Here is a 26,005-nt window from a genome sequence, read left to right on the forward strand (position 1 = left end):
CTCAGCAACCATTCTGATTCTACCACGAAGGCGACCACGATGACGAAGACGAATTGACGATCAAGTCAACCTGGCCGTGGCCGGAGAAGCTCGCTGCAGCGTCGCATCGCATCGCACTTGGCTTCGATCCCTTCTACTCTGCTCTGACTCACCCGGCTGGCACCATCACACAACAAGCCAACCATGGAGATGGAACCGCCGCCGCCGATGCCACGCGCTCCGCCGGCGCTAGCGGACGAGCTCGTGGAGGAGATCCTCCTCCGCACCCCGCCGGACGACCCCGCGCCTCGTCCCCGCCGCGCTCGTCTGCAAGCGCTGGTGCCGCCTCGTCGCAGGCCCCACCTTCCGCCGCCGCTTCCGCAGCCTCCACCGCCGCCCCGCCCCGATGCTGGGCTTCCTCTGCAACGACGTGTCCCGCGCCGGCGCCGACGACGCCTGCTCCGCCCGCTTCGTTCGCACCGCGGCCTCGTGCCCGCCCGCCGCGGCTGGCACGCGCTCGACGCCCGCGCCGGCCGCGTCCTCCTCCACCGTGCCTCCGCCGCAGCTCCCGCGCAGGCGGCGATCCGCCTCGCCGTCTGGGACCCGCTCGCCGCCAGCGACCGCGGCCACATCGACCTGCCAGCCCCCGCGCTGCCGCGGCGCCCGCGGAGCTGGAACGCCGCGCTGCTCTGCGAGGACGACCCGGACGGGCCCTTCCGCGTCGTCCTCGTGGGCACGGACGCCGAGGGGACCTTCGCCTGCTTCTACTCGTCGCCCGAGCCCGCTGCGTGGAGCGAGCCGGCGTTTCACGCGCCTCAGCACCCGGGCGGCGGCGGCGGTGGTGACCACGTCGACATGGCGCGCGGCGTCCTCGTCGGGGACGCGCTCTACTTCGTCTGCCAGATGAGGACCAGGGTGCTCAGGTACGAGCTCGGCACGCGCGCCATGTCCGTGGTGCACCTGCCGCCGGCGTCCCATAACCAGCGCATCGCGCTCACGACGACGGAGGACGGCGGCCTGGGGTTCGCGAGGATGGAGGGCTGCAGGCTCTGCCTCTGGTCGTCTAGCGGAGGCGCCATGGAATGGACACGAGGCGGAGTGATTGACCTCAGGACGCTGCTCCCCGTCATCGATGTGCTCGGATTTGGCCATGGCCTTGGCATCATCTTGGTGGGGACGGTGGATGGCTTCTTCTCCGTGGATCGGAAGTCTGACCGGATGCAGGGTTAATAATGCCGACCGGTCTGGTCAAATTGCCGTCCTCCGATAGTGGTTTACCGGACCGGAAACCGGTTGAATTCAAATCCAAATTCAAAATCGCATGTGTAATCGGTTTGGACCGGTATACCAGCCGGTTTGACCGGTTTACCGGCCGGTTTGAATTCAAATCCAAATTCAAAATCGCATGTGTAATCAGTTTGGAACGGTATACTGGCCGGTTTGACCGGTTTACCGACCGGTTTACCAAGTGGGCCTTAATGGGCCGTCTCATTTTTTCCTTTTCTTTTTTGGTTTAACTTTAAATGCCCGAAAAATATGTTAAACGAACGAATTTTTGAAAAAATTTGATACTATTAGATTCGTCGCACCTTGAAGTATTTTTAGGAATTTTTCATTTTTTTTTGAAATTCAAATTTGAATTTTGAATTTGGGCCGGTTTGGTACCGGCCCAAACCGGAACCGGGCCGGTGTTACCGGTCAAACCGGACCGGTTCCCACCGGTTTTGTAAACCCTCGGTAGGAGACGGCCCTGGCTTCTACGAGTACAATGTTGTTCCCTACGTGAGCTTCTACACTCAAGGTAGGTGCAGTCCAACAACTTGCTTGTTAGTCTTTGTGGTTATGAATAACAAATGATGCCTCAGTCTGCTGCTGAATGCTGATGCTGCTTTCATTTCCTTTTCCTTGTGTTTTGTGTTTCTGTTCTGCAGCAGCAGCACTGGGAACGGCATCTGCAGATGAGGGATTTTAAATCAACAAGGAACGGAGCGCTCTCTACTTCGTTTGTCTTCCAGAGGAGTGGTCTGGGCCTCCGGCACCTCCATCGACACAGAGCACACCCTGCCTGCCATTCACCCCAACTCCCCAAGACACTGCTCCTCCTCTGTAATGTAATGCAGCCGTCTTGGTCTGCTGGCTACATCGTAGACGCTTCATTGATCACAGTAGCTTGCTGAGTCTACTGAGAGTCTGAGACGTTGCAGTGTGAATCAATGAGCATGTAATTGCCTCATAATCTTGTAAAGGCAAACTCTTGCTGAGTCATGCTCCACATTTCTCCAGTGGAATCTGCGAATGCTTACCACCATCTACTCTTCAGCAAATGCAAATGCTGTGGAAACCCCACCTTTTGCATTTTTTTTCTTTCTTTCTAACAAATTCGACCAAACACCAGTTCTGACTAGTGACTGGTTTATAACTAGTGTACCAACAGAGTAACACTGCTCTGTGGAGCATCATATCAAAACCATCTTGCAAAATATGAGCGACACTTGATCACTGATGGCAACAGCCACGGCACTAACTCACACCATTCAAGCAGTCGCTCAAGAGCAGATCCAAGGGTATAAGCTGAAATGCATTGAACCTTTCTATTACAAGCAGTTAGGTGATACATATGTGCTTCCTCTTGCGAGGAAAACAGCAGCGTACAAGCTTACATTACTAGACAATTCTAGCTTATAAATACTATCCTCAGTATGAGGAGCTGAAGTGATGTTAAATTAGATTGCATCATGGTGGGCGCTGATATTTTTTGGTCCCCTTGGATCTTAGACCTCCAGCAAACGAGCTTTCTCGTTTAGAATCGGCCCAGATCCTTCCCACAGCTCCCACAGCTCGTTCCTTAACCATGACAAGTACATGACAGGCCCCAGTGTCGATGGCACCTGAAGGCCATAAATTCTATCAGAAACTACATCAAGTGTGCTATAAGAGTGGAGCTGTAGCTTGTAAGGCCATGACTCAATGCTATGTGATGGGCGCGACCAAGTCAGAGAAGCAGAATTCAACAGAACAAAAAATGGTAGTGATTTCTCAAACCTGACTGTTTAACCAGGCAACACTTACCAGGTAGAGTAAGGCAGGCTGGGGAGATTGAGACAATATCCCAGCAGCTAATGCAGCTACCAAGCCTACACCATACCCTGTTAGGGCATGCCAGACATAGTTTTGCCGCTTTGAGGGAGACACATCTGATGGAATATTCGCATCTTTGTGCTTCCGGTTGTCGAAGAAGAGTACAAGGGCTAGAAGCATCCCTGGAATAGCCTACAGATGTCACGGCAAACACACGCACAACTGATTAAATCCAGATCATCATGAATATGGATAGGGGATAACTCGAGGCATGAGAAATACTAGTAATCATGCTGCTTTATCTGAAGAATTCTTCAAGGTGAATACACAAATAATGTTACCCAGCTCTCTTAAGTCTGAAATGAAAATTTTAGAGTAGAACAAGCAAATATGTAGGGTGGAAATTAGCTACAGAATTTGTACGGCAGTACACTACATCCTTGTACACCAATTTTTTTTTTTATCAAGCTGATTGAGGAGTGTGTGTAGCTTGGTGCCACGATAACCTAATTGCCAAAGTGGACAATGAACAAGTTCTAGCATTTCTATTGCCTTAAGTGATAACACTCACAAGTTCTTGCCATCTCTTCTTTACATGTTATATATGTGATTTTCATCCAGCATAAACATTCTTTACTAAGTTACCAATCACCATTATTTTGGTGATTAACTTATTCTGGAATGTAACATACACATAAGCAAGACAGATACTGTGTAGGCCAGCATAAGTTTTGATGTACTGAATACTGATAGCAAAATCATCAAAGCTACTTATCCTATGATGGACTTCAAGATGAAAGTTGAATCACAGAACTAACTGGAAAATCGAGGTATAAATAACTTACCATGTCTCCAAGGCCAAGCATCATGTAATCACCGGGACTACTTCCTGGAACAATCCCACCCAACAAATTTCTCGGAAAAACAAGCTTGACTGGAAGCTCCAGTTTCTTTGTAATTAACTGCAACCCTGGCAGACTAAGCTTGTTTGCTACTGTGTGAACAGGATTAGATGCCTTCTGAGTGGCAACAGAGACCATAACATTTGCTCCAAAGAACCTCTCTGAGAAGAACACCCAGAAAATATCGTACACAAACAAGCATACCAGAAGCAATGCACAAATCTTTATGTTGGGAAGCCTGACATGGCTGACAAATGCTATACATATGGAAATCCCCAGAACATTATTTAGCAACCAATGCCCTGAAACCAGCCAGGCTAACACTGTGGCTATGCAGAAGAGCATCAGCAAACCTTGCAACCGGGTAAACGACTTTGAACAACACCTGGACATGAATGGATCCATTAGATTGAATTGTGTCTTGAGGTAGGTAATGTATGGAGACAGGCAAAAGAACAGTGCCATTGCTGAGGCCACAGTGGTAAAAGCGGTCACGAGATGTGAGACAGATGAGAACAAGTAGAACATCAGCAACAGACTGCATGAGCTTGCAAGGGGAATCATTAGAGCCTGCGACCGATCCAATGTAATGGAAGCCTCTGAAAAATCCAAGTTCCTCTCCATCTCCTTGCCATAGTCTAGAGCACGCGATGCTGATGCATAGGCCACCGAAATGGCTGTGGCAATGAGAGCAAGTGATGCAGGCTCAAGCAAGTAGGTCAGCTTCCACAAGGATTCCATCCTATGGAAAAATCAATTTCAAAATTCAGCCCCTTGTTCTATGCTCTGACTAACCCAAGTATCTTCCACCTGCCATGCCAAAACTAATAAACAACGGCAAGTATCAAGGAAAGCTAAAACATATAAAGCTTGATTCATTCTTCCAATTCTTTAGTTGCTACGATCTTTGTTAATCGTTGTGTAAATTCGCTAAGGAAAACACTCCAGCAGCAGAAAGTCAACTAGAAAGATTGAAGTTTTTCAGCAACGATGACAACTATATTGGAAATTTAGCTTTGTGCGGGACAAAAATTGAGCATGGGGCCACGGGTGATGAGGTTTTAGTCAATTTCTTAGGAAAAAAAAAAGAAGCTGGAATGAGTGCTCCCGCACCTTGGGTAGTCCGATGGGGGGCCGAAAACTGAAACGGATCTGGCGCCGATTGAGGACGAAGAACCTGGTGGAACCACGAACAAATCCGCAGTTAACACGACAGGGCAAATGAAATACTTTGATTCGATTGCTCACACCCACAGGAAAAGGAGAAGGGAAGGAAGATCCCCAGGACAAAGCAAAGTACTGAAACAGGGGAATAAATCCTTCCTGGCAAGCCGGTGGCTGGGGTTCCTTACCAAGGGAAGAAGAAATCAATCCAAGCCTCCGTGGATCTCCCCGGCTTTCCGTGTCACGGCATGCAGTCTAGAGCGCTGAGACGAGGAAGGTCAGGCCTGGGACTGGGAGAGAGACTGGCGCAGTTGGGTGGAAGTAGGCGTGCGGGATGGCGGCGCAGTCAGGCGAGGAGGATCGGTCGGGGGTGGACGAGAGGCTGCCCTGGGGCCCCTGATGCTTTGGTGGAGAGGTGCGGCTCCTTTGCTGTGTCAGGCGACCGGCGAAAGCAGCCTCCAATCCACCTTCGGAGCACGAGAATCACGAGATGGAGGCGGCGCAGGGAGAGGGTCGGGCGGAAGGCAGGCGAGGAAACGGCCCTCGCTTACCAATGCGATTTTAGTTTATTTTTATCTAGAACTGGAATTTAGTTTCTTTATACTTGTATCTAAACAGGACCAAACAGCCTGACCTAACGATTTGGGAAGGGAAAGAGAGTGAGAAGAATTCCCCTAGCCTTTCGTTTTCTTTGACAAACTTAAATCTTTTTTGAGAAAGCCCAATTCAAATCTCAGCGTGCACAATTAGTATGTAGCAGACAGTGAGTGCGTGGGTTCATCCATAATTACATGATTATTTCCACGTTTTGTATGCAGTGTAATGGTTTTATGTATTCTAAACTGATGTTAAAAGATATTTCTCCTACTATTTTTTTTCAAGCTCAACTCATATTTTAAAGTTATAAATTATTAACACTTTTACAATTAAGTGAAATAATTATGTTCTCTTACTGATTTTGTCGGATTGACTGGTTATCTAAAACTAGTCATCATAGTGATGAATATTCTAGGCTAATATGGTATATTGGTCTCATGTTTTCATTTTTATTTCTTGCCAAGAAAGCTTGTTGATTTTTTTTTCTCCGTTCTACCTTTGATTCGATGATTCAATTCTTCCAACCAATTTTATTTGTCAATTCCAACACAAAGTCATGTGACATTCAAATGCTGCTATTTTCATTCAAAACATATTTTGTAAATATACTCCATACTGTGAGAATATAAATCGGCGGCAAAACTATATTTATCAAAACTTGAACTCTCTAATACAATAAATTCTTTCTAGTTTAAAGTAGATTTTCTATCTTAGTACGCGGAAGCCAAGTTTTGCATTTCATTATCTTATAACTATCTCTGATATTAAACTAGCTGATGTCAAATAGAAGACATTGGAAAGAGTAATTATTATATCTCATTTGTAGGAGTAATTATTATTGGATATAAGCAAGTGACGCCAAGTATAAAAATAAGGTAATAGCTTCTCTACGGATGGCCGTGCGGAAGGACTACAATATGGTCATCATGTGGCTTATTTACCATCGTGCATGCTTGTGACTATCCCAGCACCATGTGCTGATGGCTCTATTTTTCATTTCTCTCTCCCACGCTGACTTCACTACTATGTGCAGAGACAAGTACAATTAGATGACACATCAGATGCAATCACCGTGTTCGGCAGGTTGGAGCTGGAGGCTGGAGCTGGAGTGGTGTGAGAGAAAAATACTGTTACCTGGCTGGTGGCTGGAGGCTGGAGCTGGAGTATTGTGAGAGAGAAACACTGTAGAGCTGGAGGGCTGTATACCAGCCGAACACAGTGAATGTGGTTTCAAAACTTAATAATCATAAATTGAAGAGCAAGCATGCGAGTTAAAATCCGATTAGACTATTGTGTTCCTCTCAATGATACCTTCAAAATAAGATCCTACTTGCATATGTTTAGATGGCAACTTTTTCATGGTGGAAAATGCTATGCCTTTGTTCTAATATGCTTATGATTTTTCAAAAATATGCTTATGTGTTTGTAAAAGATTGCTTATTAAAGTTGGTTTGGGCAAATGAGTTTAGATAATGGTGTCCATGACCAGAAATGAGCACTAATGATATGATGGCATTATGACTGGATAATTAAGTGGAAAGAGTGAATATTTTGTACCAAAGACGTAGGCAATTTTGGTAAATAATATTATAAATTTTATTTGATTTATTGACGGCTTTTCATAGTTTGCTATAGGCAATTCTTTGCCTATTAAAGATATGGTTTCAAAATATGGACAGATTGGTCTTGTTTCGTTGATAAAAAATATAAGAATTATAATGGTGCAAACGGATCCCAAATCTGAAATATGATTCAGAAAATATAAGCACAATCTCTTCTTTCACGCATTCACACATATCCTATGGATGCCCGCAACTTTTTTTGTGGCTAAAAGTAGAAAAGATATATATTTGTTACATCAATACTTTTCTAAATTTGAATGTACCGTAAAAAAGGTTTAAAGTATGATCGACCGATCCTAAAAACTATAGAGGTAGATAATTTTTGTTTCACCTCCTCGACAACATTGCTCACAGAATAGAGGTAAGGCTATGTTTGGATGTCGATATTGGAGGGCATGATATTGAATTAGATCCAATGCCAAATCGACCATGGTATTGAAATAGATCACAATTCAAATTCAGTTGTTTAGATGACCTTTGAGGTTTGAATTGACTTTTGGAATCGTAGAAAGCAAACAAATTTGATTACTATTTGGATGTACACACATAAAATTTGCATTTGTTCAGGGATGGCAGAGGACCACCACTCTAAGACAAGCTCAACAATCCTCCCTACCGCCTGAGACGAAGATTTGATTACTATTTCTGATTCCGAATTCAAAATCATCCAAACAATCGTATTTGAAGCTAGCCTATATCAATTCCGAATTCCGAGATTTGTAGGATGGTGAGACATATGCTGCTCTAGTCAGAGAGTGAGGAAGCCGGATTTTGGACAAAAAGGACCTCGGTTTTCTAGAAATCGATATGTAAAGTAATTATATATTTATATGGGATTGGGATCGAGGCAAAAAAAAGAAGGAAAAAAAAACATGGGCGGCCCCTTGTCCCAGCTGTGTACTGCTCGTCGCCTTCCTAGCGCAATTCCTCCCCCTCCTCCCGCCGCCAACCGCCGCACGCACGCCCCGCCCGCCTCTCCACTTGTCTCTATCCATCCACGCATCCCCCGTCACCTACCTCACTCATCGCCACCCAAAACCCTAAACCCCATTCCGTACCTCGCCGCCGCCGCGATGCAGTCCCTGGCGCTCACCTCGCCCTCCCTCCCGGCGGCCGGCCCTGTCCCCGGCCGCCGCGGCCTCCAGCGCGTCCGCGCCACCGCCGTCTCCGACGAGCCCAAGCTCAACAAGTACAGCGCGCGCATCACCGAGCCCAAGTCGCAGGGCGCCTCGCAGGCCGTGCTCTACGGCGTCGGCCTCACCGACGCCGACCTCCGCAAGCCGCAGGTCGGGGTCTCCTCCGTGTGGTACGAGGGGAACACCTGCAACATGCACCTGCTCCGCCTCGCCGAGGCCGTCCGCGACGGCGTCCGCGAGGCCGGCATGGTCGGCTTCCGGTTCAACACCGTCGGGGTCAGCGACGCCATCTCCATGGGCACCCGAGGCATGTGCTACAGCCTCCAGTCGCGGGACCTCATCGCGGACAGCATCGAGACCGTCATGGGCGCGCAGCACTACGACGCCAACATCTCCATCCCCGGATGCGACAAGAACGTGAGCTCCTCTCTTCTTCTAGGATTCAGCAATATGTGTTCTGATGACTGAAATGTGCTCATACTTCAGATAGTTTAGTAGTACTAGGAGTGTACAAGTAAGATAAAGATGGTAGTTTTCATCATCCCTCCACTGAAGCTTTCAAGTGTTAAGAGTACCTGATGCCGGATCTTCACCAGCTTTACATTTTGATTTTGGTGGGTGTTAACTTTTGTGATGGAGATAGGGCTGGTGGCAGGTTGGTGATGCATGTTTAGGTTAGTGCTAGAGAGGGGGGAGAAAATTTGCAATAACAAACTGGACCTTTTCTTCTTTGCACTGTCCCCTTGGTAGAAAAATAACACCCCTGATGCAACAAAAATGTAATATTTGCTAAACAGAACATGAGCAGTCATATGTATTTGGTTAAATGTGTACCCTTTATGTTGTTTGATTGTGTTCTGGGTGATTAGGCATGCTCTTTTACTGCAAGTTTAGGAAAGTTTTAAGCTTTCTACCAAACGAGTCATACAATAATTATACACATTGTGATCTTAATTGCAGCTGGATTTAATGGTTATTTAGCTGGATCTAATGGTTATTGGCATTGCAGATGCCAGGTACGATAATGGCGATGGGACGGCTTAATCGGCCTAGTATCATGATATATGGTGGAACTATTAAGGTAATGATCTCTTGCTGTATTAGTGTACTTATTCAGAAATGCTCTGTTCGTCTATGGAATCTTTGCTTGGTTTGAATGTCTGAATGACAATTTTCATGGACTGAACCACTTTCGGGAACCTAGAATCGTGCTATGCACCCTTATAACTTAATAACTGATAGTTGCATGCGGAGTTTTTTATACTATAAATCTAGGTTAATGTGGCTGACACATCTGTGTTTTGGATCCTTAACCAGTGACACAATAATCTGTTAAATATATTTGATCTTATATTTGATCTTTGAATTGTTCTTTTACTGTCTATTTTCTGATGAAATTTATTTTCAATGCAGCCTGGTCACTTTCAGGGCAATTCTTTTGACATAGTATCTGCTTTCCAGGTATGTTTACCACCTTTTATCTGTTTAGCAACTGAAGTTCTTATATACATGTACTTAATCTACCTTTTAAATTAATTTTTGTGCAGTGCTACGGAGAATATGTCAGTGGATCAATCAGTGATGAGCAAAGAAAGAATGTGCTCCGCAATTCATGTCCAGGTGCAGGTGCATGTGGTGGTATGTACACAGCTAACACGATGGCATCGGCTATTGAGACTATGGGCATGAGCCTTCCATACAGGTGCAATTAATGTCTTAATGTTTAACCTGTTTGTTGTGAAGCAATAAATAATATTTTATTACATCAGTTTGTGTCATTTACATATATTAACTATTCTCAATCAATATTTCTTTGTGCTTTATGTACCAAAAGTTCTTCGACTCCTGCTGAAGACCCTCTAAAGCTAGAGGAATGCCGCCTTGCTGGGAAGTATCTTTTAGAATTGCTAAAGATGGACTTGAAGCCTAGGGACATTATCACCGAGAAGTCATTGCGTAATGCAATGGTCATTGTCATGGCTCTTGGTGGGTCAACTAATGCTGTCCTGCATTTGATTGCCATTGCTCGGTGGGTTATTGCCCTATTGTATCCCATGTGCTTATTTTCTTTGTAGGACAAAGCTCATTAGTTGTGTTCTTTCAGGTCTGTAGGTCTGCATTTGACTCTTGATGATTTTCAGAAGGTCAGTGACCAAGTTCCTTTCCTTGCGGACCTCAAGCCCAGTGGCAAATATGTCATGGAGGATTTGCATAAGGTAAATGCTTAATGCTACTAAGGTTTTAGTTTTGAGCATATGATAAATCCACCTTATGTTTCTGGTTCTACGTAAATATAAGGGCTTAAACCAAAAAAGTGAGAAAACCTAAAACCCAAAATTAATCAATGAACAAGTTTAAAAATAAGCCACATGTTACAGATTGGTGGGACACCTGCAGTAATTCATTATCTTCTGGAGCAAGGTCTTCTTGACGGGGATTGCATGACTGGTGAGTACAGTCAATAATCATATGTGATGTAAAATAGGAGCTATTTTTTTGGTAATGACATTGTATTTCTTTTTTTTTCCTGATAGTCACTGGGAAAACTCTAGCTGAAAATGCTAAAATCTTCCCTCCTCTTTCTGAAGGGCAGGTAAAGCTCAATTCTGCCCAATTTTGATATTTCAGATTTATTCTTTAATGATAATGTTTACATTTTCCATTGACACGCAGCAAATTATTCGGCCTCTGGACAATCCTATCAAATCAACTGGCCATATACAAATACTTTATGGCAATCTTGCACCAGAAGGCTCTGTAGCAAAAATCACTGGCAAAGAGGGACTGTTTTTCTCAGGTGACTTATTCCTTCCATCATCAACCTTTAATGGCCTCTATATGTGTGTGGAATTTAACTGTTGCTTGGTAAAATGTCAGGCCCAGCTTTAGTTTTTGAGGGTGAAGAAGCCATGATAACAGCTATCTCAGAAAACCCTGCAACCTTTAAGGTACCACTGTTGTATTCTTCTATTAAGGCGCACAAAATTGCCCTTCTCATGGCTTGCTTGTGGGATATTCTTATTTCCTTGGAGCAACTCTTGTTCTTATGGCAAATTATTTTATTGCAATGCTACTAACAACAGGGAAAAGTAGTGGTGATCCGTGGAGAAGGACCAAAAGGTGGGCCAGGGATGCCTGAAATGTTGACCCCAACAAGTGCAATAATGGGCGCTGGCCTTGGAAAGGTACAACATAGCTCAACCTGGCATTTGTGAGCCATTGTACTTGTGTTTCTATCTGTCACCTGGTTCAGCTCTATGCTTTTATGAATTGTGTATAATACTTGGTAATGTGGAGAAAAATACTGCATATTCCTGTGATATGCTGAATAATTCTGAAGTGCTTCTGTACAGCTGCCAAATTGTTTAAATTTCAAAGCAACAAACATCCTTCATTGTTAATAAACACAATACTGGGGATTAGATTTCCTTACAATAAATATCAGCTTTGACTTGTTCTTTGCTTCTTTGATGCCTAGCTGCATGTGCGCCATGCAGTTATTTTTCTTTCTTCAGGTCAGTCATTCCTCGTGGCACTTTAATGTTGATCACCTTTAATTTTTCTGTTCAACCTTCGTTTAGGAGTGCGCCCTGCTGACGGATGGTAGATTTTCTGGAGGGTCACATGGATTTGTTGTTGGCCACATATGTCCTGAAGCACAGGTACTGTGTTGCAGCACCAAACCAATGGCACTAGTCCAATGGCTCTTCAATAGCAGTTTGAGTTATTTTCCTAGCAACATTAAAAGATAAGGGGGGAAAAATTAGCAGCAGAATGTATTTGTTGTTCACAAAGGTGCTATTTTTCAGGAAGGTGGCCCGATTGGTCTTGTCCAGAATGGTGATTTGATAACAATTGATGTTGTTAAGAGGGCCATTGATGTCGATCTGACCGAAGCACAGCTTGAAGAAAGACGGAGGAAATGGAGCCCACCATCATACAAGGCCACCTGTGGAGCCCTTTGGAAGGTACTCTGTCTTGAGCATTGTCTGTCCTATTGTGGCATATGTAGTAATCGTTGGCTCTATACTGAATATGGGTCTTCCTCCGTCTCTTGTTTCAGTACATAAAGCTGGTGGCCCCGGCGTCGAGAGGATGCGTCACCGATGAGTAGGGCGTGTTCCATGGTGTTAGTAGGTTGTGCACATCATGTGTTGCGAGGCAAAGACTGATTATGTCAGGAACAATATTCCTGTGAGTGATTCATGGTTGGCTAGGCTTGAGTGTGGTCGCCTAACAATAAAACGTCAGTTTCCAGGAGGGTGGCAAAGCTGAGGAAGCTGCTGAATAATGGAGTGTTCTTGGTTTGTTGGAGGCAGCTAGTGGGTAATTTAGCTTCAGATCCTTTCTGTACACTGTACTACCTTGTACACAGACACATATACAATCATGTGGATTGTTCTTGGGTCAGCTACTGCCTACTTGAGACTTCTTGAGCATCTGGTGCACTGACATCTTGGCTGAGGCTCCCGAAATCGTCCTGTATCTCTTGTCACCGGGAAGCGGCTAAAATGTTCTTGGAATTGTTTACATGTAGATGGTTTGCTAGTGCTGCCACAAATCTCATAATAATCTTTTTATAGTACAGCCTAGTAAGATGAGCATCGTACATAATGGCTTGTGCTTGTCAGTTGCGTGATCTCTACTCTGCCACCTGCATGCAATACTTGAGGAACGAAAAAAGATTGTTCAAACCTCTCCTCCATTCAAATCTATCAACAAGTTTGCACAAACGGTGAGTTTATAAAAAAAAAAAGTTTTCTATGGGCCGCACGGTTTACAGTTACATTTGCACGGCTAGACCGGCCCAAAATTGGACGTAGCCCATAGCCCACAGCCCACCACACTTCTCCTACCTCCCGGTCCCGGCTAGAGTCCGTCTCATCGGCTCCTCGCCTCCCTACCCACCGCCGCCGCCACCGCCCTTGGCTACTCCCCGATCGCTGCGTCAACCGTCAGCGATGGCGACAGAGACGCCGCAGCCGGAGAAGAAGAAGGCGCCGCTCCCCAAGGTGGTCACGCTCAACAAGGCCCTCAAGCTGGTGAGCTCCGCCTATTCGGATCCTCGATTCCTTCTCCTTTTCCTTCCTTCTGGGGCGTGGTTCCCTCCTTCAGTGGTGTTCCATGGCTCGATAGGTTTTGTAGACGCTGCCACTAACCTGTTGGACGCAATTGAATTGGGGAGAAAGATTGAAATTACACATCCACGATTGTTACTCACTGCTGCTTCCCATTTGCGCCCTATTCGTACTTAGATGCTGTCATGCTGCATCAGGTTAGTGTTCAAGCTGCAGCCCCGCAGTTTCAATATACAGAAGAAGCAGGTATTGAAATTGAAGCGTTTTTAACTGCATCAAGAGGTCTGCACGGTCAATAATACTCTATTGGATCCCATTTAGTCATAGTTTTTTTTCTTTTTTTTTGAACGGCGTCGGGGGGGGGGGGGGGGGTTGAGAAACCCCACCTACTATTCATTGAATTGTAAGGTTGTTACAAAGTTTAACCTCGGCATTCCGAGGGGTGAGAAGTACATGAGAGGGTTAGAGAGCAGCAAAGAGAGAAACTAGGTAATACAGCCCGCCATCCACTCAATGAATAGTTGTGGGTCTTGTTTAATCAAATGCTTTCAACTATGCAAGGTCTGATTGTCACATGCCCTTTGCACTCTCCACCGTGTTATTTCCCTCCCTACTTACCCATGCCATAAATCATTGTCAGGCTCAGACATGGGTGGACAAAATGACTGCATCGGAGCCAGATGAACCCCATGACAAGGATTTTGAGGGCAGGCCATCCAGGTATATAGATAGTTTTCTTTTTTGCATTCCTTTATAATTTGTACTATATAACTGCAAACGTTTTACAGGCTTGGTCTTGGTGCTAAAGTGGCACCTGGTGTCAAGCGTGCGGCACCCATTAACCCAGTTGAGAGAAAGTTGCTTGGGAAGGTGAATGCTCAGAAGAGAAAGGCCTTGGAGGATGAGAATAGAACTGCTAAGAAGGCGAATGAGTCTAGTGATGATGATAGTGATGAGCCTGAAAGCAGAACCAGTGCCTTTAACAAGAAGAGGACATTGCCTTCAGTTACTTGTACATCTTTAGGGAAGAAGGCAAAGTGACAAGTTGTATTCAGAGACTATGGGAGTGATATGCTTGTTCTCTGGTTGGAGGCTCTTACTAACTCCCAGATTGATGCTATTGTCATGGTCGTAATATACCCTCCCATTGTCTAGTATGTGATTTCTGAATGTAAAGGGATAGCTGTGCTGTTATTGTTAATTGCCAATTCAGAAATTGACATATTGTTTGTTCAAAGGTAAATACGCTGTGATGCTCGTTTGATTATTTTTCCACCGATTCAAATGTCATGCCTGCTCAAATCTCTTAGATTTTCATCTACCATGTTGGTTCATATGTTTCTTTGTTGTATAATAAAAAATCCGTGTAATCATTTCTCAAGAACAGCTGATGTTCTGATTAAGGTGCCTTTGCTGTTATGATTGTTTCAAGAACAATATTTTTAAGCTTATGCATAATGTTATATCATAATTGCATGGAAATATCTCGTCTGCATTTATTTCATTATTAATCCTATACAGAAACAAATGATGGATGATGGGGATGGGTCTGTACCACCTTGATGCACTAGCGCCACAGCTGGAGTATATGTGCTTGTGATGTAATCAGTGAGCAGATGGGCCAAACCCAATACTCACCATTATACCAGCAGTCAAGAAATGCATCCTCATACACTACAAAGTAAGTTCAGTTAACAAGAAGAGATGATATTTATGATTTTTGGGGCCCTCCATGGAAGTAGGAAAGGCACCTCAAAAATAGGCGTATGCTGCCATTTGCAGCGTGCACACGGTATTTCTTCTTTAGCAAAAGATGAAAGAATAGTTCACTGTGTTAGCACCGGGCAGCTGCGTGCTTTCAAGTGGGTCTCCCTGCCTCCCCACTTATCCACGCAGCTGGATCTTCACCCGAAACTAAGGGTTTTTTAGGGAGGGCTCCAGCTCTGGCTCTGCTCTTCCGGGGGAGAGCCGGAGCCTGGAGCAGATGTGGTATTACTATGTGTCGGCCTCTGAGTGATTCTGAAACAGTGAAACCACCCTTTCCTTTTTCACTTTGACCAGCCATACGGATCACTTTGATTTTTTTTTCATGCTTTGCTCCATGAAAATGAGCTTTGGTTCCTGGACTTAATTTTCTGCCTCCCTGAAAGCAACATGGATGACTTGTGACTGGTTGTGATTGACCACCACAAAGTCAGACTTGTCAGCTTCCACCTTTTGCAATTTAAAATGATGCTGACTGATGCCAAAGAGCAAAGATGACACGCGACAAGGTCTTTAAGTTTGGATCTGGTCATGATATTGTTGCTCTGGATTATATTCTTGCATTTGCTACCGCAACTGTGAAGCTCTGGATTATATTCTTGCATTGCTGCTGAAATTATAAACACACTGTTGGTGGGTTTGAATTTTTTTTTGCAATATTTAAATTTTCAGACTTCTATGAGTTACTAGCTCTCTTGCCCCCTCCCCCCACCACTATTGTCTTGTGCTATCATTTATCCCTTCCTACACACCCTTTAGTTTTCAGTAAATTAGCTGGCGATGAGAACTGATGCGAATTTAGAGGAAATATAAGTAGTGGAGGGATTGATAAAAGCATCCTTGTGCTGCCCCCAATTCGGTTTCAAATCCATGGTGGCGTGCTGGAGATCCTCCATCAGGACATATTGGACTTTGGTTGGTTTGGGAGCAGGGAGATGAATGCGGGCCGCACAGCATGGACCGTCCCCCATGGATAAGGCTGAGGAGATCACTAATTAATTGATTACACCTACCTATTTGTAAATTCAAAGTCATGCAAGGAGAAAAAAGGTAACGGCAATAATTTACATGTCACTGCATGCGACAAAGGCAGAAAACGTGAAACGTTGTTGAATTTTGGCTCGTCCATGACAGTAATTCCAATTGTGGAGCAAAATATCGAGGAGATCCTCCAGATTCAGCAACCAACTAAAGCAAACCATACTAATATCGCCAGACCAAGATTCCAGTCCAGACCAAGTAAGTTCAATTCATCGCATAACTACAGGGGCTAACACCGAAAATTCGCCCACATTGTCTGCAAAACTCCTGATACACAGAGTCACAATGTGGGTGGCAAGTACTGTGTCAGCAGATCTGCTATTGTCTGAAAAAAAAAAGAGAATGCAATCAGTAACACCAGCATTTTTATCACCATATTTAGCACTTTAGTCACGAAGCTACCTTTTAGCCTTAGGACGACCAAGTATTTTTAATACAACATTCGGGGATTCCACTACTTTCTTTAATAAATAGAATTCATCAACCTTCTTCAGATCTTCACAAATACTGTATTTAGAAAAAAGTAATCACAAAAATAAGCAATAACTAAGTCTATCATGAAAATACAGCTCTACGATGTAATTTACTCAAATACTTCCATAATTCTTAGCCATATTTCCCTTCATCGTTTGTCCAGTAAATCTTAGGCTCCGTTTGGATGTCGATATTGGAGACCTTGGTATTGAATTGAGTTGAATACCAAATCGGACTGGCAATGGAAATGGACTGAAATACCAAAGCTGTTGTTTGGGTGGTCATAGAATTGCCCGGGCTTCGCAGACAGAGGAGATGAGCCGCGCCGGCCGGGCGTCGCCGGCGAGGAGAGGAACGGCGTGGCTGGGATTCGCAGGCGGAGGAGAGGAGAGGTGCTGGCTGGAGCTACGCCGACGGAGGAGATGAGCCGGGCCACGCCCGCGGGGGAGATGAGCAGCGCTCGCAGAAGCCTGCGCCCGAGCCGCTGCTCTGGTTCCCGTCCGCGCCGCCCACGGGAGTCAAGCCGACCTGTGGAAGACGCCGCCGCTCGGTGCAGATCTGGGATGCCGGAGTGGGAGGCGGCCGTGTTGCGGTGGTGGCGTCCGCGGCCTGCCGGGGAGGGCGCCGGCGGCCGCGTCCTCGCTGGACTCTGGCCCCACGCGACGCCGACGAGGAGGCGCGACCGCGCGAATAGGCGGGGGCGGCACCCACAGCATGCCGGGGAGGCCGGCCCAACGCCGGCGAGGAGGCGAGGGCATCCGCCCATGGGAGTCGCGCAGTCCGCCTGCTGGTATCCGTCCGCTGCCGCCCTGGCTCGGGTCCGCGCCGCGCCTTCGGAGTGGAGCCGCCGCTGCCTTGGGGTCCCGCGCTTGGAGGTCCGCTGCCGCCCTGGCATAGGAGCTCAGGGGAGAGGAGCGCGCGCGGAGGGAGCAAGGAGGCCGGGTCGTCAATGCAGCGCAATACGGAGGCCAAGAGGTCCAAATTTGAGGGAGGTGGTGGAGCGGTACCCAGAATACCGCTTGGCATTGGGTCCAGTTTCCAATTCCAATTCCCAAATCATCCAAACAGCTGGCATTGAGTGTATCTAATGCCAATTCCGAATTCCAGGCTTCAATGCATACATCCAAACGGGGCCTTAGGCATATTTTACTTCCCCATGCATACATTTGTTGTTATATTTTACTTCCTCATGCATACATTTGTTGTTTGTGTCAGTAGTACCACTATTAACTATCCATGTTAGCACACCATACTTCCATGATTGTTGCTTCATCTTCCTTTCCGGGAATTCCTAATGAGAGCATGCACATCAGGTAAACACTTTGACTTTAGGCAACAGAGTCTCTTTTAAGTGGCTCCTTGGTACCAGTGGTCAATAGAGATTGCCTAACAATTCTGGACACAGGGAGTATGTTTATGGGATAATGCCAGTGGTTCATTAAATGATATGATAAAATCATATGGCACATAAAACAGTGGCTTATGTGAAGCAAAGGCTGCCACTGCACCTTCAAAGTAATGATTAGTGCAACCATTATTTTTAAACCTAAAAAAATGAAATGCGTAACGTACAATAGATCACAACTTATATACTACTAAGTACTTAGAAACTGGAAGACTAACATTTAAAAGGGAACTCAAACCTTTATTCACAACTCAACTTGATACAACACGAGATGACACTTACACTCTTTATGTGGCTATCCTACCATGACACCACTACATTATGTCAACCTTGTCATCTCCTACTTGAGACCTCTTATGCCATGGTATGGCAAGGTGGAGGGGGACACCCCTATTTATAGGACTTCATGGTTCATATGGTGTTACCATATGTCCACCTTCTACACTCTTCTATATTTATTTTTTTCCATCTTTCTCCTATCATACAAATATATTTCCTCTAGAGAATTCTACACTTCACCATGAAGCATGATAACTATTACTCATACTTGCTCTCCACTCTTCTAGAACCTTCTTACCTTGGCATGATCTTATCCTCATGCATTGCAAAGTTAGTTTCTTGTATTTTTCACAATCTTCTAGAATGTTTCAAATATGCATTGCATATTTCAACAAGATTGGTCAGAAGACCACATTCACAAAACGAGAATCACGGGCACACAGATCGTAGTATCTATCTATCTGTATCAGCCACCAACAAGACAAACAAACATAATCCTTTCCTCGATGGAGTGGCTCCATCATTAATAACAGTGTTTCATGGGGTTCCCCTCCTCCTCCTTCGTTCGTCATCAGAGGGTCGGTCAATCTCCTCTCCTCCATTCGCGCATCTTGCTTTCCTTGCAGACAGGCAAACGCGAGGCCATCACACACCACGATGACATGACATGCATCTTGCTTCCCAGAGCCAGCCGACAATTTCCAAACTACCATCACATTTCTTTAATTAGACACTACTACGCTACCCAAATGTATACTACGCTTGTTTCCCTTTAATTTCAAACGCCTGTTTCTTTCATTCCTTCGTTTTCAGGTTGAGAGCGAGGGGCGCCTCCCTTCCATCGATCTCCATTTGGCAGCCACGCACGCCCCTCTCCATCCATCACATTGAACATTGAAGTTGCAGGACACCCATGCATCTCTACTTAAAATCCAAGCTACAGGGACGGCGATGACCCACATATGCATGCGTCTTCGTTGCTGTGGTAGGAACATGATCCATGCATGATCATATCCCTAGCAGATCGATACCTTCTTCTCTTCTTCCTTGTGCCTGCTTCCTTCATTAATTCATCCCCCCTTCCTCTTCTGTCTTATCCGGATTTGGTGGTTTCATGGAATAATCTCCCACCGGCATGCCTCTGATGCACTAACAGGTTATTATTCAGCTTCAATGGATGATTAGTTGTTGATCTTCTTTCTTGGCTATACAAAATAAGAACAGAAGGAAAAAGGTAGAAACATCTTTTCTCTTCCCTCCATGCAAGTTCCATGGGTTCAAAAAATAATCAGTAAGATTATATTATCTCTCCTTTCCAGTTCCTCTTTCCAAACTTTGTTAGAGCAAAGGATGGGAATGCCGATCCAAGATGTAATACAGAGTACTCCATCAACTCCACCGATTAGTTCTTGACTTCACAAAATTATGTCTCTTTCTGTAGTCGATGATGATAAGAAAAATCCATTATGTTCAGAAAAATAAGAAAAATCCATTCCCTAATTAATCTTGGAAAGTTGAAGCTTGACATATAGTACTAGTTAAGGAATGGCAATGATTGCTAACTTAAATAAAAAAGCAAAAATAGAGTTTTTGCATGTTATAAAAGTAATGTATAAATTTATTCAAGTTCAGACAATTGTGTTGGGTTTTCAGTTGACTTGAAAGAGTCTCCAGAGCGGTCATCAATGGCTTCCCCATCAGCATCATCCTCATCCTTCTTCAAAAGTCTTTCCGGTATCTATGTTTTCCATCTTGCTCCATTACTTACAATATTCTACACTCAATCATTATTTACTTTGGAATTTTCATGTGTTCCTCAACTCTTTTGACCCTGTATTATCAGCATAATTTCCCTTTCCCTTTTGTAACTTCATCTTGTTCCAAATAGAAAGCAGAAGTTTGAAGTTCAGTGGTTTCAGTTCTCCAGCAACAAGTAGTACCCATATAGAAGCTTTCAGGTGAGAAATTTGTCAGAAATAAAGCCACTAATTTGCAAATCCCTAATCTTTTCAAATAATTTCATTATATGTCACACATAACCTAAAATTTAGATTTTCTCTGTTCTTGCTCTGCTTTTCATAGGGTATTTGCAGCCACATGGAACGTAGCTGGAAAAACTCCAGAAAAGGATCTGAATCTGAATGATTTCCTGCCTTCTGATGACTACTCGGACATTTATGTATTAGGGTATGCACAAACTTAATCATCATAGAATTATACAAGTATATTTGCTAGCGTCTTATCATATAGCTAAACATTTTAGTCCGTTTTCATAATGCACAGTTTCAAACAGCACATTATTTGACACGTTTCCTTTTGGGCTTAAATTGTTGTCATTTTCGTATATCCCTCACCACAAGAGATTTCAGCACATTTGCTACACTTGGGGATGCCTATCATGCAAATTAATGACACATTTTTTCTTGTGGTGTCCTAATCTACTGGCAGTTACATAGCAGCTAACATTATCAGCTGCCTGTTCATTAAACTAACATGGTCCACAAAAATCAAACGCCATTTCCATTGGTAACTCGATCAATATACTAATGTAAGATCTAGAAAAATAGCACATGTAATCCATGGGCCAAGTATCGTTAACCTCAGTTACTTAATTTGAAGTTTGAATTCCCACCATTATTGTTGCAATGCAGATTCCATCAAGTCGTCCCCCTCAACGCCGGCAACGTCCTGGTGATCGAGGACAACCAGCCGGCGGCGAGATGGCTCTCCCTCATCAACCAGGCTCTGAACCGCCGTTTCTGAAGCTGCGGCGAACTGCTCGTTCAGCCGATCCGTGAACACGACGCCGCCCTCCGGCTCCCCGGTGTCCGCTCTCGCCACGCCCAGCTCCAGCCCGCTCGACCCGTCGCTGTTCCACAAGTCCTCCAACAGGGAGATCCGGGGAGGGCGACGCGTCGACGTCGGAAGAGGAGGACGACGAGGTCAGGACCAGCAGCTTCGCGGCGTCCGACGTGAGGAGCCCGGCCCTGGCTGCGGCGGCGAGCCGGCGGGAGCGGTACCGCCTGGTGGCGTGCAAGCAGATGGCGACGGTGTGGGTGCGGCGGGAGCTGGTGGCGCACGTCGGCCAATGGGCTACCTCGGCAACAAGGGCTGCATGACTGCATCTCCGTGAGCATGTCGCTGCACCAGACCAGCCTCTGCATGCTTCGTGTGCAGCCACCTCGCCTCCGCCGCAATTCCGACGTCGTCGAGATCCTCAAGAACACGCAGTTCTGCCGCCTCTGCAAGCGATCCGGCCGCAGGATCCCCGAGAGAATCCTCGATCACGAGTAATTAACTTTCTCACACACTACTCTCTGTGCATACATACACTTGATTCGATGCCAGAAACTCATTCAGAAATGCTAACAGACAATGGTTGCAGCCGTGTGATCTGAATTACCGGATTGCCCTGAGCTACTCGGAGGCCAAGAAGCTCGTCGAGGCCAACGACTGGGGTTCCCTCTTCGAGAAGGATCAGGTAACTGACCAAATGTATTGCAGTTTGCAGTCACTTATTTTCGAAAATAGCCCAAACAGTTTCAACATATGGAAAAATAACTTCATGGATGAATGTCTCAATCAAGCTCATAGAATGAAGGAGTCCCTTAAAGTTCCTTTCCTCTCTTGGTTCAACTCACTTGTGTAGCTTTCCTGTATCTAAAGCTCCACCTTGTAGTCTCTCTGCCTTCTTTGTACAGCCTAGCTAGAGTTTGTAAGTAGCTCTTGTGTCCTGATGTGACTATCTTTTTTATTTAATAAATTTTCTCACAGTGGGGGACTCCCTCGCTGTGTTTCTGTCAGAGCTCTGCAAGTGTTCATTTGGTGTTCTGAACCGAGCAGCTAAAGACTGAAAGGGAGAACGGAGATTTCAGAGGGTGGAATGAGGGCAAGATCTTCTTTGCTCCGACATAAAAGTACTCCTGAAATTCCGACAGTTATGCAGGGGAGGACGTCACGTCGAAGAAGAAGCGGAGAACACCAGCATGGTAAGGCTGCATTCCAAATGCAATGCCAATATAGTTTCTGAACATGAATACTTGCAGACACAGTAATTCAGTTCCCAATACCCCGTTTCAATGCAGAGTAGTTTTCCCCCCCTGAAACTTTTGTTGGGGCAACTGAATGCTCAGTGCGACAACAACTAAAACATGTGTTTTCTTTTTGCAGGTGTGACCGGATCCTTTGGCATGGTGAAGGGATAGTGCAACTGTCCTACATCCGGGGGGAATCCAAATTTTCAGACCATCGCCCCGTCTGCAGTGTGTTCATTGTTGAGATTGCGGTTCTCGACAGCAAACTTATCAAGGTTGCATCGGGTCCTAACATGAAAGTCGGAAGAACTCCTAATTGCCCACCAAGTAGCAGATGATAACACAGCATTTGCTCAAGTTCATACACCACACACACATGGTCATTCAGGCTTGGAGCACTAACTTCAAATATTGTGTACACTACTGAACGTAGGTAACTAATGAGAAGCATGTCCTGAAGTGCTTCCTAGCTGGCTAGATGCACTCTGGGCTAACTGAAGCTCCACATATTTGTTGTTTCGTTGTTATTTCAGCAATCAATATTTTTACCTTCTGCATCGGTTGGAAACCAAAGGGTTCCCAAGACCATGTATGTATCTACGGCTGATATCAGACCTTGGACTTTATGGACATTGGACAATGATTAATTTGATTAGTTGGCAAGGTTGAGGGGGCTAGTAGCATAGCGTTTGCAACTTCAGTTCTCCAAAACGCATAGTCATGTGCATCTTTGTATTCTGTTCCATACATGACTGTCAAATTGTAAATCAAAACTCGGCCGGGTGGGGAAAGACCGCCCCACCGGTATTAACTTAAGAAGAAACCTCGGCTTCCCCGACCGAGAAAATCCCCGAACCCTGGCCCCGCCCTGACACTGGGAGACGTAACTCTTAGGAACTGTGCCTGGGCCATGTAAGGGTCCTCAGGCCGACCTAAGCCATCTCACAACCAGTGCTTTGGCACACGGGGCCAGCGAGGGGATTTTTTTACCCTCAGCCTGAAATTCGCTCCCACAGAGAGTCGAACTCAGGACCTGAGGGGTGCCGCTGGAGTGACTAACCAACTGGGCTAGTATCCTTTGGCACTGTCAAATTGTAAATCAATAGAAGCATGAAAAGGCTCTCATTGGGCCTTTGTTATTTTTTTTTCATTCTGCAAACTTGATGCTGACTCAAAATCAGAAAAAAAAGGGTGTAACCTCAGGACACACAGACATACCGATTTCCTTCAAGACTGACATAGTACACATATTTCCTTTTCGAAAAAAACAAATATTTGAACAAACATGCATGATAAGAGTATGACAATAATACAATTCAAATCGGTTTACTCCTTGAGGAGAGAATTCCTTCAATCATGGTCAGTCAGAGTCCTCATTCCCTTCTCTCGGCATTCTATGCTGCAGAAAGCACTCTCACCCCTGCAGCATCAAGAAGTTAAACTGGGCGGTGGGGAAAAGTCTCGAAGCTAAGGAGAAATAGACTTAAGTTTAATAGCAGCCTTTCCAAGAATGGTGTAAGAATTCATCAATTTGTTAAACAACAATAATTCCTTCTTATACAGAAACACAAGTTTTCTTATGAGAAACAACTCTATCAAACCTCCTTGCATAAATGGAACATTGGAAAAGAACTAAAAGGTACCAACAGCATATCAAAGCCTAACTTGATTGAAACCTAGCATAACATTTAGCAATGAGAAACAAAAGGCTGCATAACTCAACAGATCTATAGCTACCAAGCAAAGACAAGAAACGTACTTGTAAATGTAGATATCGGCCTCTGGGACAAGTGCACGGTTACATGAACCACAATACTGCAGAAAATGGAGCGGTTGCATCTGCATGATTGGAGATGGCTGTGAATGAACACATATGCCAGTCTTAGTGTAGGTGACTGATCTGGGTTGTTCAAGCATAAGCACCCTAATGCCAAGCTATAGTGCACCTATGCAGTAGCAGTTATCACTGCAGAGGATATAGTTCCATTCCCTAGATATGCATTATTATGCAGGGGCTAACAAAACGGAGCTGATAATTTTGTTTCTTGAAGGGAACTTCATGACTGGATGGACTTGTTCGCTGTGCTGGTGTTGGAGGCTGCTGCTGGAGTGGTGTGAGAGAAAAACACTGCTGGCTGGTGGCTGGAGGCTGCTGCTGGAGTGGTGTGAGAGGAAAATACTGTTGGCTGATGCTGGAGCAGAATAGCAGAACAGGGTCGATATAATTGACCATTTCTTCCAACTTTTGTTGGTTGATAATTGTTATCACTCTAATAATTGGGAAGTGACAAGTTCTTTTCAATAGATAAGAGAAAGATAGAATCTCACTATCAACACATAACAATCAGCATTGATAGGTCTTTTAGATGTCATTCTAATCCACCGTTTTGATTCTTTCCTTTCTTATGTCACAAAACGACAAGGCACCGAGACGTCCAAACTTCACCAATCAAAAAAAAAATCCTACATAAATACGTTATCCTCCTACGTAGGAGTATTTGGCATTAGCATATGTTGTTAATGGCTAGGAAATCTAGAGTTTGTTGGTTGCAGAATGCAGATGATTCAATTGCTTATGCCATGGTTGATAGTCTGAATTTGAATTCACCAGGTAAGTAAACATCTATGCAAAACTCGAACAACTCGAACGCATTGGATTGAAAACGAACGGGCGAGATGAGACTCACCAGGAGACGACCCTTTTGCTCCCATCTCCACTGGGGATGTAGTTACAACAATCTTTATCCCCACCGCCCAACCGACCGAGCCGGATCCGATGGCGAGCGGCGGCGCGTACCCCGTGCAGCTCCTCCACCGCGCAAGCGGCGGCGAATGGCGCAACCTCGGCGCCGCCTACGCCGCGGTGACGTTCCTCCGGCCGCAGGGTCAGTCCCTGGTCCTGTACGCCGGTCCCGCCGACGCCGGCGGGCCTCATCAGCGCATCGTGTTCGCGTACCCGATCCTCCCCGGCGACGCCTTCGAGCGGCTGGACGGCGCGACGCTATCCTGGGCGGAGCCCGAATCCGGGGACGAGTTCGCGCTCTGCTTCCTCGACGACGCCGCGTGCGCCGCCGTCTGCGGCGCCATCGCCCCGGCGGTGAGGAGCCCCGCGGTGGACGATATCGCGGAGACGCTGGCGGGGCTGCGCGTCGCGAGGGAGGAAGGCGCGCCGGCGCCCAGCGGAGGCGACATCGCCGCGCGGCTCGCGGCGCTCAGCATCGGCCGCCCATGACCCGGCCGGGATCGAGATTTTTGTGTTGCCATCTTGAAATTAATCAGCTAGGTTTCAGTTAGTTCTTCGTCATCTTCAGACTCCAGTCTTTTTCTTAAGCTGATTCCTTTGGTTAAGCTGTACATATATGACTTCTACAATGGCAATAACCTATTAGCAACTCCAAGAGTCTCTGTAAAAAAAATTGAATAGCAAAAAAAAAAGCAAAACTAGAGTTAAA

General features: G+C 45.5%; 4 protein-coding genes and 2 long non-coding RNA genes across 8 annotated transcripts; 5 read left to right on the forward strand and 1 right to left on the reverse strand.

Moving 5' to 3' along the window:
• Positions 1 to 1,664: 1,664 nt before the first annotated feature.
• LOC120678658 lies at positions 1,665 to 2,251 on the forward strand. The gene is made up of 2 exons (XR_005676682.1): positions 1,665 to 1,780; positions 1,911 to 2,251. It is a non-coding gene; the product is annotated as an uncharacterized LOC120678658 (long non-coding RNA).
• Positions 2,252 to 2,536: 285 nt separating this feature from the next.
• LOC120678657 (signal peptide peptidase-like 1) lies at positions 2,537 to 5,678 on the reverse strand. Of its 3 annotated transcripts, none has more exons than XM_039959921.1 (5): positions 5,312 to 5,678; positions 5,073 to 5,136; positions 3,903 to 4,769; positions 3,049 to 3,249; positions 2,537 to 2,867 (listed from the first exon to the last, which is right to left on the reverse strand). In XM_039959921.1, the coding sequence occupies exons 3-5, from the start codon at positions 4,698 to 4,700 to the stop codon at positions 2,751 to 2,753; spliced, it is 1,116 nt and encodes a 371-aa protein (XP_039815855.1). In that variant the 5' UTR covers positions 4,701 to 4,769; positions 5,073 to 5,136; positions 5,312 to 5,678; the 3' UTR covers positions 2,537 to 2,750. The 3 variants fall into 3 exon arrangements, with proteins under 3 accessions (XP_039815855.1, XP_039815852.1, XP_039815853.1); XM_039959918.1 differs by having other exon boundaries at positions 3,903 to 4,783; positions 5,312 to 5,674; XM_039959919.1 differs by having other exon boundaries at positions 3,903 to 4,701; positions 5,312 to 5,556.
• A 2,563-nt stretch (positions 5,679 to 8,241) lies between these two features.
• Positions 8,242 to 12,917, forward strand: LOC120679171 (dihydroxy-acid dehydratase, chloroplastic-like). Its single transcript, XM_039960676.1, has 14 exons — positions 8,242 to 8,895; positions 9,488 to 9,559; positions 9,892 to 9,939; positions 10,026 to 10,180; positions 10,313 to 10,507; positions 10,583 to 10,694; positions 10,857 to 10,926; positions 11,013 to 11,071; positions 11,152 to 11,275; positions 11,356 to 11,426; positions 11,562 to 11,663; positions 12,060 to 12,140; positions 12,288 to 12,446; positions 12,542 to 12,917. Exons 1-14 carry the CDS (start codon positions 8,416 to 8,418, stop codon positions 12,590 to 12,592), a joined length of 1,779 nt encoding a protein of 592 aa, XP_039816610.1. The 5' UTR covers positions 8,242 to 8,415; the 3' UTR covers positions 12,593 to 12,917.
• A 402-nt stretch (positions 12,918 to 13,319) lies between these two features.
• LOC120679895 lies at positions 13,320 to 14,833 on the forward strand. Its single transcript, XM_039961557.1, has 3 exons — positions 13,320 to 13,520; positions 14,197 to 14,276; positions 14,345 to 14,833. The coding sequence occupies exons 1-3, from the start codon at positions 13,440 to 13,442 to the stop codon at positions 14,595 to 14,597; spliced, it is 414 nt and encodes a 137-aa protein (XP_039817491.1). The 5' UTR covers positions 13,320 to 13,439; the 3' UTR covers positions 14,598 to 14,833.
• A 7,085-nt stretch (positions 14,834 to 21,918) lies between these two features.
• LOC120677694 lies at positions 21,919 to 23,200 on the forward strand. Its single transcript, XR_005676413.1, has 3 exons — positions 21,919 to 22,000; positions 22,294 to 22,508; positions 22,690 to 23,200. It is a non-coding gene; the product is annotated as an uncharacterized LOC120677694 (long non-coding RNA).
• Positions 23,201 to 23,784: 584 nt separating this feature from the next.
• LOC120680266 lies at positions 23,785 to 25,945 on the forward strand. Its single transcript, XM_039961885.1, has one exon. It carries the CDS (start codon positions 25,330 to 25,332, stop codon positions 25,783 to 25,785), a length of 456 nt encoding a protein of 151 aa, XP_039817819.1. The 5' UTR covers positions 23,785 to 25,329; the 3' UTR covers positions 25,786 to 25,945.
• The last annotated feature ends 60 nt before the right edge of the window (positions 25,946 to 26,005 follow it).

Source organism: Panicum virgatum, chromosome 6N (assembly GCF_016808335.1).
Source record: "Panicum virgatum strain AP13 chromosome 6N, P.virgatum_v5, whole genome shotgun sequence".
Classification (NCBI taxonomy): Eukaryota; Viridiplantae; Streptophyta; class Magnoliopsida; order Poales; family Poaceae; genus Panicum; species Panicum virgatum.

Excerpts from the sequence above, each read along its gene's own strand:
- LOC120678657 (XM_039959921.1), bottom strand. The coding sequence starts at position 4,700 with ATGGAATCCTTGTGGAAGCTGACCTACTTGCTTGAGCCTGCATCACTT. Across the intron at positions 3,250-3,902 it reads TGCTTGGCCTTGGAGACATG|GCTATTCCAGGGATGCTTCT; the intron begins GTAAGTTATTTA and ends TGACATCTGTAG. Across the intron at positions 2,868-3,048 it reads AGCCTGCCTTACTCTACCTG|GTGCCATCGACACTGGGGCC; the intron begins GTAAGTGTTGCC and ends TATGGCCTTCAG.
- LOC120679895 (XM_039961557.1), top strand. The coding sequence starts at position 13,440 with ATGGCGACAGAGACGCCGCAGCCGGAGAAGAAGAAGGCGCCGCTCCCC. Across the intron at positions 13,521-14,196 it reads TCAACAAGGCCCTCAAGCTG|GCTCAGACATGGGTGGACAA; the intron begins GTGAGCTCCGCC and ends AATCATTGTCAG. Across the intron at positions 14,277-14,344 it reads TTTGAGGGCAGGCCATCCAG|GCTTGGTCTTGGTGCTAAAG; the intron begins GTATATAGATAG and ends AACGTTTTACAG.
- LOC120679171 (XM_039960676.1), top strand. The coding sequence starts at position 8,416 with ATGCAGTCCCTGGCGCTCACCTCGCCCTCCCTCCCGGCGGCCGGCCCT. Across the intron at positions 8,896-9,487 it reads TCCCCGGATGCGACAAGAAC|ATGCCAGGTACGATAATGGC; the intron begins GTGAGCTCCTCT and ends TTGGCATTGCAG. Across the intron at positions 11,276-11,355 it reads AGAGGGACTGTTTTTCTCAG|GCCCAGCTTTAGTTTTTGAG; the intron begins GTGACTTATTCC and ends GTAAAATGTCAG.
- LOC120680266 (XM_039961885.1), top strand. The coding sequence starts at position 25,330 with ATGGCGAGCGGCGGCGCGTACCCCGTGCAGCTCCTCCACCGCGCAAGC.